Below are 13,605 nucleotides of genomic sequence, written 5' to 3' on the forward strand. Positions count from 1 at the left end.
CTGCTTCACTTGGAAGATTCATGCATAATTTTTTTTTTTCTCCCCAAAAAGGTTGTAAATCTACAGGTCCCCCATATTTCCCCCATTTTGGGGGTGCTTTCCTTCTGCTGTGGGTTTGGAGGGACTCCATTTAAGGAGAGACACTAGGAGAGAGGAAGGGAGAGCATAGGAGTTTTGCTGCCCCAGAAGTGGAGCCCAGGCGAGGGCTGTGGTGGAGCTGAGCATGTGCTGGGGTCGGTCATCCCATCCTCCAGGCACAGGGTTACTGCATCCTTCCTGCTACCCTGTTCTTATCCGTGGCAGGTCTGGGTGGGCCTCCAACCTGCTGCAGCACAGCAATTTCACCTCCTACAACATGGGTAACAAACAATAAATATGATGGCTACTAATAAAAACCCTCTCGCTCCATCCCCGATGGATTATACGTGCAAAAAATGCTGGCGAGTCCGTTCAATATTCCCCCTGGTTCATTAAACCAGCATCCATTTTCCTGCAGATAAGATGGTCCGTCAGGGGAAGGGATGATGATAACTCATTTGTCACACTTGTTAAATGTAGAAAAGGCTGGCTTTGGGTCAATTCCAGTTTTGTGTCAGCTCTGCCTTTATCTGAGCAGCTTCATGCCAAGCAGGGCGTCTCTCTCCTGTGTAGCACAGGAGATGGGGACAGTGGCATTGTCCCTGCAAGATTTCCTAGGGCTGGGGGAGGTCTTTTAGTGCAAAAGCACTTGCAATGTGGCAATGTGGCAATGTGGCTAACATGAGTGCCAGCTCATAGAAAGGAATGAACTCATTATTGCAAGAGATGCCATTGGTCCCACAGGGATCTAAACCTGCAGCTTGGAACCCCTGGCAGGGGTGACCCTGTCTGAGTTATCCCCTGAGCCCATCCAGCTGTCCCTGTGTTTGGGCTGAAAAGCTTGAGAGGTGTGATGGGGAAGGATACCAAACCAAAGCCTCAGACACAGCCTGGTTCAAGTACAGGGGGAGGGAAAAAGGGATACAACTTCATCCCTGTGTCTCTCCTAACTTCAGAGGATCCTGGGATGACTGGTCTGGGAGTTGCCTAAGGTAGCACTGTCCCAGCAGGATATAATTTGCCAGTTCAGGGGGGCTGCAATATGAGTAATTTTGGCTGTACCCTCTTCGAGGGCATTGCCATTGTGGCAGGCCATTTCCTTCCTCAGCCTGGGATGAGGACTGGCTATAGCCCCTAAATATGTTAGGATGGAAATACTGATGGCCATGACTCCTCAGGTCTTGCTTCAGGGAAAGAAGCAAGAGGTAACCAAGAAAGGCTGGGAAGAGTATTGACCTCTGAATGAGTGATCATAGGACTTTCATGGCTGAGATAATTTCAGGGAATCATACATTACACTGCCCACCAAAACTTCACTGCAAAACAGACCCCTAGTCTGGTCTGGTGTGGAAATGCTCTCCAGTGAGTGGGGAGCAGGGAGGGCTGCAGGTCTTCCTGCCCATAGCTCCCCTGATAAATGAAGCCCAGGACAGGATGAAGGTGTGGAGACCTGAGCAGGAAGGAAGTGGCATCTCATGATGCTTTCAGAGAAGCATTTTCATGATCTGTTCTCACATCTCACTATGGCACATCCCTCACTGAGTACAGCCCAGAGACAGCCTGCTGATTTAACCATGCACTCAGCAGATGATGAAGTGTCCCATGACAGCCTGTCTGCATTCCCCATCTCTTGCTTCACCTCTGCTTTCAGGGTGAGTGCAAAGGTGGATCCTGATGCCTTCTCTCAGTTCCATGGCTGGTCTGCAGTGATTGGTGCCCCTTGGCATGAGGTCATCCCACAGCTGGAAAAAGATGAGGCAGCTGTGGCATACGAGATGAGATGAAGGGTCGGAGGGACTGATAGGCTGTATTTTAATCCTGGTCTTGTCATTCATTTGTGAGTGTTTTCAAGTCAGGGTGTGCTGATTTGCAGCATGACAGGCAGCTGCAGGCAGCTATTGGGCAGGGCTCTGAGCTCCTGTCTGTTTCAGTGGCAAAGGCACGTCGTCTCCGAAATCTGGCTCTCCATAATGACCCTGGGAAGTGCCGCAGTAGCAGCAGGTTCAGACTGCGGCGATTTATTTCTCTCTTCAGCGTTGGTCCTATCAGAGGAGGGGGGCCCTGCCTGCTTGGCTGCCTTTGCCTACTTGCCATAGATCTTCCATCAAGGAGTCACCGAGGTCTCTGCTCTTAAATCTGGGTCTGTGCTCTCCTTCACGGCTGCATGCGGCCCCGACCTGCAGCAGCATCCCTCACTCCTGCTTTAAATCTCTCCCGAGCAGCTGCTGGGGACATTAGCATTTTCTCTTGCCAGCCCATAGAGACCAGGGGCCGAGCCCTGCTAAGGAAGGAATTAACCCGGCAGCATCGCATATCAGAGGTATCTTTTTATTGACTCTTTACAGAAATACAGTAGCACTCCACTTAGGTGGCTCAGGCGAGTTCTCCAGAAGGTGCCTTCCTTCTCAGCACTGCTGGGAGATCCCAAGGAGAAACTTACCCTTTAACACTTTGAGGTTTCTCTGGAGGCTTTGGAGCCCCCCAGCAAGAACTTCCTAACACTTTCAGCTCTCCAGGGGTTGGGAGTTGTTTGAACCAGTGGATGAAATTCAAGAGAAAAAAAAAGGAAAAGAAACCCCCACAAGCTGGGGGAGATGGGGCGGTCTGAACACACCTGATATGTTGTGAGCTAGCCCTGCCACGATCCCCATCCATCACTGTAGGTGTCCCCAGCTCCACAGGATCCCACTGCTCCCTAGAGCTCAGCTGTCTGCCACTAAGCGTGAGTAGCTCTGTGCTTTGCACACTCTTTTCACACAGCTTGTTGGCCATAAAACAAATATTTCTTGGTCTATTTTTCTTCCTGTACATGTGTAAGAGTGAGACCCTTTCCTTCAGCTGTTCACATACCATTTCAGGGCAAGAAGGGTATGCTCAGCTGGGCTGATAAACGAATTTAACTTTTATTTATGTAATTAATTGATTTTTTTTTTCTTTTTGGCAATCAAGGTGTAGTGGTTGGTTTGTTTTGTGTGTCCTTGCTACAAGAAACTGCAGACACTTCTGGCATAGAGGCATTTTGGCGGCAGCAGCTGCTGTTGGCCTCACTCAGTAGTCAGTGAGAGGGTATCGCAGGAAGATGAAGATAAGGATGATACAGAAGGTGGCAAGGGCTGAGCTGGTGATGTTAAAAAGCCGGGCTGTCTTGGCATCTTCAACTGCTCCATTTAAGTCATTGAGGAGTTTCTTATCCCGGACCTGAGACAAAAAGATAATTAAAGTAATTGCAACACGTATGAAAGACATAACTTGTTTCAGGCAACAGTCACAAAACCCAGTGCACCCGAACATGGTTACCTGTGCAGGTGACCTGTGAGGACTGGGTTGGATCTCTTTGTATTTGAGCACCTGGGGTGTCTAAAACACTCTGAGGTGAGGTTTGCACCCAGTCTCTGCTATGAGTTGAGCTTGTAAAGCCAAGTACTGTAATACCTGTGGGCTGGAAATCCTTGCAAGCAGAGAAGACCTGAAAGAGTGACCCGTTGCTGTTACCAACCAGGCAAACCAGGGGCAAACCATGGACCCGGAGTGGGGCAGTGTCATTTGGGGCCTGAGGGTGCACAAAGGAACTGAGATGCCATTGTACACCCCAGGGACACAGGCACTAAAGCACACTTCCTACTGTGTCACAACACCCTGGCCCTGCAGCTCCAGGCTTCAGCTCCCCCAGCCCACAAGGCAGAAAGCTGGCTGCAGTTTTGGTGAGCATCCCTGTGCCTCTGTCTGCACTGAGGGGCCGAGCGGGTGAGAGCTGGCACAGCATCCTACTGCAGCTCCAGGGCTGCACACGAGCCTCCAGCATATTAAGTAGTCCTGGGTTAATGAGTTCCTTTCCTCTTGCAGGTCTTATGCGGATTGTGTAGCATCTCTGCCACAGGCAGTTTCCTATTCTGACAGCACAGGCTGCTCCCTTCATTATCCTGCGGGCTGGGACTTGCATGGGCTTTCCTTGGGACAGCTCTGCAGTGGGCAATGATTGTGCATGTCCGTGTCACTGGCCTGTCCCCACCTCTTCCAGGCTGCCAGGCAGTGCCTGACACTGCCAGGCAACAATGCCACTAGCGGGCATTACCGATGTACGAGCATCACCAGGCAGCAGATGGCACTGCAAGGCAGCAGATGACACTGCCAGGCAGCAATGGCATTACCAGGCAGCATGTGGCATTACCAGGCAGTGGATGGCACTGCCAGGCAGCAGAAGGCATAACCAGGCAGCACATGGCACTGTAAGGAAATGATGGCATTGCAAGGCAGCAGATGGCACAGCCAGGCAATGTTGCTACGAGCAGGCAGACATGGCACAGCCAGGCAGTGACAGCACAGCCAGGCAGGCAATGATGGCACGGCCAGGCAGCTGATGGCACTGTCCACCAGCAGCAGCTCTGCAGTTGGATCCCAGCAGAGGAGGGGTCAGACTCCACTGCCTCCTAGCAGGGATATGTCCCTGTCCCCAGGCTGTCCCTTCAGCCAGCACTCAGCAGACTCAGGCAGCTGGAGCCACAAGGACCTGGACAAAAGGACCAGGACATTGGACCCCTCATCCATTTCCCGTATCCAGGTGGGGTGCCCAGGGTGAGGCAGGCACTGTCCTGCTGCCTGCTCTTGGGTGGGGGGTTGTGGGGAGTGGGGCTGTGAGCCCCTCACCTGCCCTGCTGCTGGCAGTGAGACCCCCACCGGGCTCTGCTGGCCGGACACAGGATGTGAGTGGCAAGCTGCAAAAACCAGCAGCAGAGTCAGACTGAGGAATATTAAAAGGCTTTTATCGATCAGGAGCTTTCCAAAAAGACACTGCAACAGATTCAGACCACATCTTACAGACTTTTCTCTCCTTCCTCCTGCAATGTTTACCCACAGGGCTGTCCTGAAAGCCTTCTGCTGGACATGGGGAAGGGTTGCTGCACCCCTTGTTTCCACTGAGTCATGCTGGTTCATGGGTCCTCCAAAACTGCTTTTCAGACCCTCAAGCCACATTTCTCCTCTCCATCATACCAATGAGGACCTCTCTGCAGAAGCAAACCCTGATCTTTGGCGGGTAGGGAAGCTGCTGTTGGCATAAGACCCACAGGACCTGGTGCTGGCAGGCACATAGGTCAGAATGAGAGCCTCTGATGTGCCCTGCTTGTTGGAGCCTGTAGCTGGGGCCATCTCATTGCTCTGCTGTGGAGTGCTCAGCTCAGCATCCTTCTGGGATCCCAAAGAGGGGACCGTCACAAACTGCATGTGTCTCTGGGGCACACTTGGCTGGAGCTCTCAGCAGAGGAGATGATCTCTGGGAAGGCATCAAGCCGGCAGCTTGGGAGCCCACATGCCTTTCTGTGTCAGCTGAATGTCCGGGATGACTCACATTTGAAATTACTCAGTAAGTTTAACATCCTCCCAAAAACCCATGGGCTCAGCAGCACCAGGCATTTGGCACCTCCTCACGCACTGGTGAGAAGCCCCAAGGTGCTGGATTCAGGCCAGAAATCCGCTTGCTGCTCCCAGCAGACTCTTTGAAGCTCTCACACACTTTCCTCTTCCCAGCGGTGGGGCCGCCTCAGGCAAAACCGACACGGAGCCAATGACTTTTGTCCCTTCCTGCACTGTAACCCAGTGCTCTCTGCCGCAGGCAAGCTGGTGTTTGCTGTCAGAGTTTGCCAGGCAGACAGAGGTTTCTCCAACAGACTGGCATGGCCGGCACACCGAGCTCTGCAACCCTCCCACAGCCAAGCCGCTTTACCTTTGTGGGGCCCGTTCCTCTTGGCCCCAGGAGCTTTCTCTTACTCCTCACCTCCTGTTCCTCCTGTCCCTGGGGCACCCTAATTTCCATGCTCAGCCTTCTCCAGTGCTCTCAGCAGCCTCTCCCAGCAGCATCTCCCACCTGACACCAGCTCACACTCATGAGTGGTGCTTTAGCCCTTTCCCATGACATACTTCAGCAGCACCTCTCCTTGACTTTCCCATGGCTCTCCCTTTGGCCCTGCTCCTGTCATGCTGAGCATTTGTGGTGAAGGGCGTCTGGGGCTGCCCTTTCCCCAGTGACACCATTTCCCCACAGCTCCTTTTTTTTTAATCCCTTCCATCTATTCTCTTTCCTGTTGGTTGGGTTCCAAACAATAGCTGCCTTTGACTCCTACCAGAGGGCACCCAGCTGCCTCCTCTCTCTGCACCTCCAGCTGGTTTCACCCACACATTCCAACCAACCCCTATGGCTTCAGTGGTCACCCTCATCAAAATCATCCCTGATTGCCCATAATCATTTATACTGAAATGGAACCTCTAAGTGCAAGGGCCCTTGTGGCATAAAAGTGCAATGAAAAGCAGTTTCTCCTTACACACCACTTACAGTTTTAGCCTCTCACATCTCTCCAGGGCAGCCTTGACTCCTCCTGCATGGCCTTGCACCCCCAGATACATCCAGATGTCTCCCTTTAATGTCCTGCTGTGGCAACTGAGCCAGGCTCTGGAGGAGCTCTCCTGGAGAGCAGATAAGCATTTCAGCTTCTTCCCTGCTTTGTCCTTAAGGAGATGCTGGTGTCTTTCTTACAGCCCCGCTTCAGCTTTTCCTATTTTCATGCTCCTGTGGCCACCATCATCATAATGTGCTGGCAGCTGGTGCACAAGCTTCTGGGAGCCCTGGAAGCTGATTCCTTCCATAGCCAGAGAGATGAAGCATAGTGAGGGGCGGGTCTTCAAGGTCACAAGGCTGGACCTCCACCCCAGACCCAGGTGTGGTATTTTCTTAGTCACAGGCTCTTCATATCATCCCTTTGACCCTTCTCACCTTGCCTAAAACTAGATGGGGATTTTCAGCCCTGCTTTGCACTGAGATGACTGGCGTGTGAGGATAATTACATCTGCTGACTGGGGTTTCCCTGGGCACCTCCAAGCACTATATGGTGGGTATCCTCTTTGGAGATCTCCCCCTGGACAAGGCAGAGCTCACCTCTGATCCCGGCTGGCAAATTACACAATTTCTTCCTTCTTCCATGCCTATCCTTATGTGAAACACAGCCAGCTTTTGTGCTCTAACAGACAAACTTTTCTCCTCTCCTTTCCCACCAGCAAAAGGTGGTGGGGCCTCTCCATCTATCTCTTCTTGCCTGTCACCTCCCTGCAGCTCACCTTGTCTTCTGATATCTCTGCCTCACTGTGTCCTCCCACACCTCCAGTGTGCCAGTGCCCAAGAGTTCTTTCTCTCCCTCTCATCACTGTCTTCTGCAAGTGCTCCCTCTGGCTCCTACCACCCTAATCCTTCCCCCAGCAGTCACCTCCCCTCTCTCTGCCCTGAGGCTCAGCCCCTGTCATTTTTGGGAGCAGCAAACTTGCTGCTCTAGTAAAAAGTGCTGCCTCAGCTTTCAGGAGACGAATGGTTTGTTGATAACGAGTCTAATGAGGCTGTTTTTAAGGCAGCCTGGAAGTCCACAGCTGGTTGTCAGTAAACCCATTTCTATGCAGAGCTCCGTGTCCCTGTACAGAAGGAGCTCTGGAGGCGATCCTTGGATTTATTTGCTTTGTGAATTGCTCAAGAGCTCTCCAGCCCACGTGCCTCCACCACACCGGCACTGGCATCACGGGACTGTCACCCCTGCATTTCACCCACGTCCATAAAGCACTGCTCCTTCCCAGAAGCAGAATGAGAGCCTGCTGAGAGGTTGGGTGCGGCAGCTTCTCAGGGTTAACAAATAGCTGTGGATTTGTGCTGGTCTGCTTCCACTCAAAACAAGGAAGATCAACAAGTGGCAAGAGGGGAAGGCAAACAGTCGTGCCTGCAGCTGTGTGCTAAGGGCTGGGCAGAGAGTGGGCAAGAGAGCTTGGCATGTTTCCATGACCGCAAGGGGCAAGAAAACTCTGCAAGTAATGCTGTGGGCTGCTGGTGAGGCTTAAAAAGCCAGCAAGGCTCCTTGGCATCTTCATCTTTATAGAACCACAGCGAGGCATTCATACTGCAGCTCATCTCAGATCCCAGCTCCTCTGATCTACTGCCTCATGGCACAATGGGTACAGAGGACTTGGCTCACCCTGACAGTCTCCAGAGACAAACCTCTGAACAACTGAAGTGAGATCTCCTGCCACCAGGCACTGATGCATCATTCATTACCACTTGGAGCTGGGAAAGAGGAAGGGAGGGAGCTGCTGAATATCAGACCACATTTGCTTCTGATCAAAACCAACTGAATCCAAAGCGTTGCTGTTGGAGTGATACTTTTATCTGTGCTGGGCTGGGGTTAGGGTTACTTTAGGTTTTCTAACTTTCCAGGTCCTGCTGTTTATCTCTTCTCCTGCAGCATCCAGCACACATGATTAGATGCAAGTGCCTTGCTTGCACTCTGGGAGGCTGACCTTGAGAAGCCTGAGATGCTAGAAATGACCCCTGGAGGGATCCATGAGTTCTGTGACCCTGTTGCAGCCCAGCAAGCTGTATTTGCTCAGGATCTGGCCTGCTATGGGGATAAATAAAGATAAGGCATGCTGCCACACTCCTGTTCAGAGTGCTTGGCTCTGACATCTGTCATACACAGAACCTGCCTTGTATGTCACAGTTTCTGCCCTCACCTGAGTTCATGTGTTTCTTTCTTCATAAATTCTTTGGGGCTGGGTTTTTTGACATTCTTTAGTAAATGATTGTCACCATGAAATAGCATTTTCCTGCAGAAAGAAATCTAGAAGGCTGTAGCTAGCATGCAAAAGGCCAGGCAGACATGCCCGTTTTCCCAGCTGTGGCTGAAACCAATAAAATAGGGCATGAGGAAGGAGAATATTACAGCTTCACAGTAATATTCAAGTGTACCAAGGATATATCTGTCTTCCAGTGAGGGCATTATGCTGCTGAAACCAGAGGAAATGCTAGGGTGTGCTAAGATATATACTGAAACATCTCCAGGACTTGGGTCACGAAGGAGATACTGCTTTATTAACGGTATGAATCTGTCAGAAGCAGGTGACCTTTATGACAGGGAATTGAAAATGCTATTTCTGATAATGAAAACGATAATTCCTGAAGTTGCTAGATGTTTCAGTTATTTAAAGAAAGTGTAAAAGCTGTAACTCAGGAACTACTTCACGGCATCAGCATACTGATGGCCCTGGAGGAAACCTGTGTTCCACTGGCTGAGGGCTCTGCCGTCAGGGGTCCCAGAAGAGGCTCAGGGAGAGGAAGGTGCAGCTTCACTCCTCATTCCTACAGCACCTTACTCAGTCCCTTCAGAGCACAGACATCCTAGAAAGGCTGGACTTAAGTGCCTACTGCTCAAATGTCCTTACATTTAATTGCAGGGGAACATGAGAAGTCTGTTTATAGGCACATCTGTCCTCAGGGCATTTCTTGCTCCTTTTTTCTCCGAACTTCTGGGAAAAACATTATTGATGGTAAAAGAGAAGAAAACATGCTTGTGGAGAAATAACCCTAACACCCAGCCTGGCTAGGGTGTCATGAAGATCCCTGCAGTAGCTCTGGATAAGGAACACAGCTGCCTTTCTACACATCCCTGTCTTCCCCAGGACAGACCTGCTACTGCCCCAGCATCTGCATTGCCTCTCACCACCCACCCCAACAGCAGCTCATGAGAGCACTCAGCATCCCTTCAGCCACTTGCTAGCTCTGTCCTCCGCCTCTGAGGGACATTTTGTTTCTATTTTCCCCCTGCCACAGAGTCACAGCCACTGGGGAGCTACAAAACCAGAGCAGAGTTATTTCTACCCGCTCAGCGTTACCTCTGTTTGGGTACCGCGGTTACATCTCATCAGCTACCGCCTTCTCAATCCAAAAGCCAAGGCTGGCTTTTGACAGCCATCTTCTATTCTCCTTTCTCTGATTTGGAGCAAATTTGCCCATTTGCCTTCCCTCACCACTGCCTCTTTTTTTCATGCTGGTGTCCTCTAGATCTCTGCAGACAGATGCCAAACCCACGCCTCTGTTCTTGCGCAAGGCCCTGAGTTACTTCTGGGCTTTGCCCTTCCTTCCACTCCGTGTTAAGGATAGTGAAGGGTCCAGCCTCTAAAAACTTTGCAGGTGGCAGACACTACTCTATCCTGTCACCAGGGGATGGGTCAGCCCTGTTCTCAGGCTGTCCTGCCTCACTGCTGCAGCAGCAAGGAAACACATGTACCCAGATACTCATGGTAGCCTCTTCCATAAGAAAGATGTCAATTGCTAAAAGCAAATACAGACAAGGAAAAGCTTAAAGAAAATAAGGAGGAAGGCAGTTTTTTCTTTCCTTGCTGGATCAAAGTGTGGAGAGTGTTAGGGGACTTGCTCCCCCCACTCATATTAGCCTGCTGCTGACTGGATTTGCCCTTTGCTTGTGATGATGCTTCGCCCCAGGATGATTTAAGTTATTAAGTGTCTCATCCAGGCAGCAGCAGAGCCTCCTGCACAGGCAATGGATGAGAGCCCTCCTATCTTGGGGAATGAGAAACTGAGGCAGGCACCACAAGGCCAGTGCTGGGTGAGCCCAGGACATGGGGCCACAGATTTGTCCCTGAGCCTTTCTGATGGAGACCCTGACAGTGTTGGGAGCAGCCTCCTTGCAGTGCTGGGTGCTCACAGTCCAGCTCACAGGAGCTGTATGGGGTTAATTGATCTGCTTCTGTGACGAAGCCCGTCTGCACCCTGGCCTTCCTCTAAATGCTGCCTGCCAAAACAAATCAGCCAGCTCCTCTCCGGGCCACCCAGCCGCCCCGGGCTCTCTGCACATCCATTCAGTTAGTTTTGCATCTGGCAGGCAGGGAAGGGGAGGGCAGCCCAGGCCCCTCTCTCCCGGCAGCTGCCAAGGGGCTGCCTGTTTGCCAGGCACCATCCCTGCCGGGTGCTCTCCCCTGCAGCTATCAGGAATAATAACCTGGTCCCATTCCCATCATGTGCTGTGCTCCACGCCATGACCCTCTCCAACAACACAGCTCTGTATCCCCCCAGAGCCTGACACTGTGGGAAGCCCCCTGCACTCTCTTCCACCTCCTCACCATTCCCATGATGCTGGCAGGTCTCCAGGGCTTGTTTTGGTATTTTTAGGGCTTGGGGTGGGGGAAGATTGCCACGAGCTCTGGTGTTTTTTAATTACAGAGAGGGCAAGAAAGAAACAAGCAGGATTGCCCTGCACTTTGTAAGCTTCTTACCCCCTGCAACTTGCCAGCTGATGGCTGATCCTGGCTGGCTGCTTCTTACTGTTCCTGCCTGACCATCCAATGCTGCTGGGTCCTATCCTGATGATCTCTAAGAGCCAGGATCCCAAATAAGGGACCTAGTGCCGGCATGCCTGCAGGTGCAGCGTGAGCCAAACCAGCCCTGTGTTGCCTGCCTGTCACCCTGCAGCATCCGTACAGAGGAGCCTCTGAGGGTACTTCGAGCAAGTGAAAACGCCTCTTCCCCACCTGAAGTAACACCCCAGGCTCCTCAGCTCTTCCCATCCCCATCCTCATTGTCTGCAGCCTCTCGTTTGGGTGGCAAAGAAGTGTTTCACATCAGGCACACCCCCCAAACGCTTCCCCCCTGCCTGGTCCCCTCACCCCGAGCCTCGCACTCAGTACTCACTTTCAATGAATAGGCCAAGGCGATGAAGCCGAGGCAGCAGAAGTTGAGGTATACAAAGTTGAAGATGGACCAGAGATAGTAGTCGTTCACCTCGGTGGTGTCAGGGTAGATTTCGATGACAGTGGTGGGGTTGGTCATCGTCTTCTTCTCCACCGAGTGCTTGCACGGGACCGCTGGCCGCAGGCTGTCCCCTTTGCAGCTCTTGCTCTCCATGAGATAAACGGCAGAAGAAGGAGACAGGACGGGCGAAGCTTGCCGGAGTGCCGGGGGCTTGGCGATGCAGGCGAAGCAGCCCTGCGGGGGGCCTTGCGGGGGTCTCGGGGTCCAGGCCACCCCCTCAAAGGGGCATGGCGGGCCCAAGGGGGGGTCCTGTGTCCTCTCCGTGGTGGCTGCCGCGGCCTCACCGCGCTCTGCCCTGGCCAAGCGAAAAGCCCCCCCCGTGAAAAACGGGGCTGAGGGGATGGAAAGGCCGGGGACAGGGGGAGAAGAGAAAAGGGGGAAAGGAGCAGAGAAGGGGAGACGCGGGGGGGAAGGCAGGAGAGACAGAGAGGGACCGGGAGAGCGAGGAGAGAGCAGGGAGAAGAGTGAGGGAGTGGGCAGAGGAGAGAGGGAGGAGAGTAGGGCAGGCAGGAGAGGGAGGAGGGAGCACCGCTACACCCGGGGACCACGACGCCGCCGCCTCGGCGCGGAGCTGCCGCCGGCCCCGGCCCCGCGGCGGGGGCAGAGGCGCGGGCAGGGCGGGCAGCATCCCTCCCCCTCTGCCAGGCCTCCCCCCGCCGCTGCCCGCTGGCCTGCCTGACCCGCCCTCCAGCCACCACTGGGGAAATAAGCTTTCTTTTTTTTTTTTTTTTTTTTAAAAAGGGAGAGAAATAAAAGCAGAAAGAAACACTTGGGAGGCGCCGGGGGGCTGCGAGGGAGTTGCCAGCCGGGCGCGCTGCAGCCCCCCGCAGCCCTCCCCGCCCGCCTGTCTGTCTGTCTGTCGGTCTGTCGGGGCCTTCTCCTCTCTGTCCCACGCCGGGATGGGAGCCGGGGCTCGGTGCGGGCGGAGCGGGTCTCCGGGTGCGGCAGAGCAGCCCGCCCCTCCGCCCTCCCTCCTGCCTGCCTTAGGGGGGTGGGTATTTGGGGGGATATTTTTCCCCTGAGTCCTAGTCTTTGCGGGATTCCAGAGGTGATTCCATTTCCCGGTTCCTTACACCTGCCAGCAGGTTTCCCATTGCCCCCTCCCCCCACCCTTCTTTTTTTTTTTTTTTTTTTTTTTTTTGGATATCGTGGCTGGGGAGGTGGAGGAAGAGGAGGAGGGGAAGAGGGGATGAAGACAGAGGATGGGAAAGGGAATATTAAGAAGAAGTTCCCCTCCACCCCAGCTTTGAAAATAGGAGTGACTAGTCCACCTCTGTCTGCCCGTCCGTCCGCCCATCGGTCTCCTCCGAAGGCATCAGGAGGAGCGAGGGATACTCACAAGGAGGGATGCGGGGAGTCGCTGCATATCCGGCTCAGCACTGCCTCCGGCTCGGCTTCCTCGGCGCTGGAGTTGAAGGAGGAGGGGAGGGCGGGGAGGGGGGCACCCATGGACTAGGAATGGGCAGGGAGAGAGTTAGGGGATGGGAAGGTCAACCTGCAGCCCCCTCTCTCCCCCCGAACATGCTTCGCGCAGGAGAGCTCCTCCGTGTCTCAGCCCTTCTCCTCGTGTCCCCCCCACTGGGACGTCACCTCCTGCTTGGAGCATCCTGGTAGCGCCCCGCTGGAGAAGGGCATCTCCTGGGCCCGGGCCGAGCGGCTTCCCCGAGCATCACAAGGGGATGCTCGGCCCTGGATCACCCACAGACACCTTTGCAGCGGGGACTCGCTGCAGCCTCGTTTGCGGGTTCACCGCTATGGACCTGAGTGAAAAACTAAAACAAGTGTGGCAGGAGTACGTGGGGACAACCGGAATTAACAAGGGGGGGTTAGCGGTGATGCAATGCTGTGGGGAAAAAACGGGCTCTGGTCGTGAGGAGGTGAATGGGAAGGGGATAAAT

At 53.5% G+C, this 13,605-nt stretch overlaps 1 protein-coding gene across 1 annotated transcript; it reads right to left on the minus strand.

The window, feature by feature from the left end:
- Window positions 1–2,408: 2,408 nt before the first annotated feature.
- Window positions 2,409–13,375, minus strand: IFITM10 (interferon induced transmembrane protein 10). Its single transcript, XM_083864253.1, has 3 exons — window positions 13,047–13,375; window positions 11,588–12,002; window positions 2,409–3,276 (listed from the first exon to the last, which is right to left on the minus strand). The coding sequence occupies exons 1-3, from the start codon at window positions 13,154–13,156 to the stop codon at window positions 3,127–3,129; spliced, it is 675 nt and encodes a 224-aa protein (XP_083720379.1). The 5' UTR covers window positions 13,157–13,375; the 3' UTR covers window positions 2,409–3,126.
- Between the last annotated feature and the right edge of the window lie 230 nt (window positions 13,376–13,605).

This window comes from Zosterops lateralis (genome assembly GCF_965231275.1).
Source record: "Zosterops lateralis genome assembly, chromosome: 6".
In the NCBI taxonomy this organism is placed as follows: domain Eukaryota; kingdom Metazoa; phylum Chordata; class Aves; order Passeriformes; family Zosteropidae; genus Zosterops; species Zosterops lateralis.

Excerpts from the sequence above, each read along its gene's own strand:
- IFITM10 (XM_083864253.1), bottom strand. The coding sequence starts at position 13,156 with ATGGGTGCCCCCCTCCCCGCCCTCCCCTCCTCCTTCAACTCCAGCGCC. Across the intron at positions 12,003-13,046 it reads GACTCCCCGCATCCCTCCTT|GGCAGAGCGCGGTGAGGCCG; the intron begins GTGAGTATCCCT and ends TCGCTTGGCCAG. Across the intron at positions 3,277-11,587 it reads CCTTGGCCTATTCATTGAAA|GTCCGGGATAAGAAACTCCT; the intron begins GTGAGTACTGAG and ends TTTTTGTCTCAG.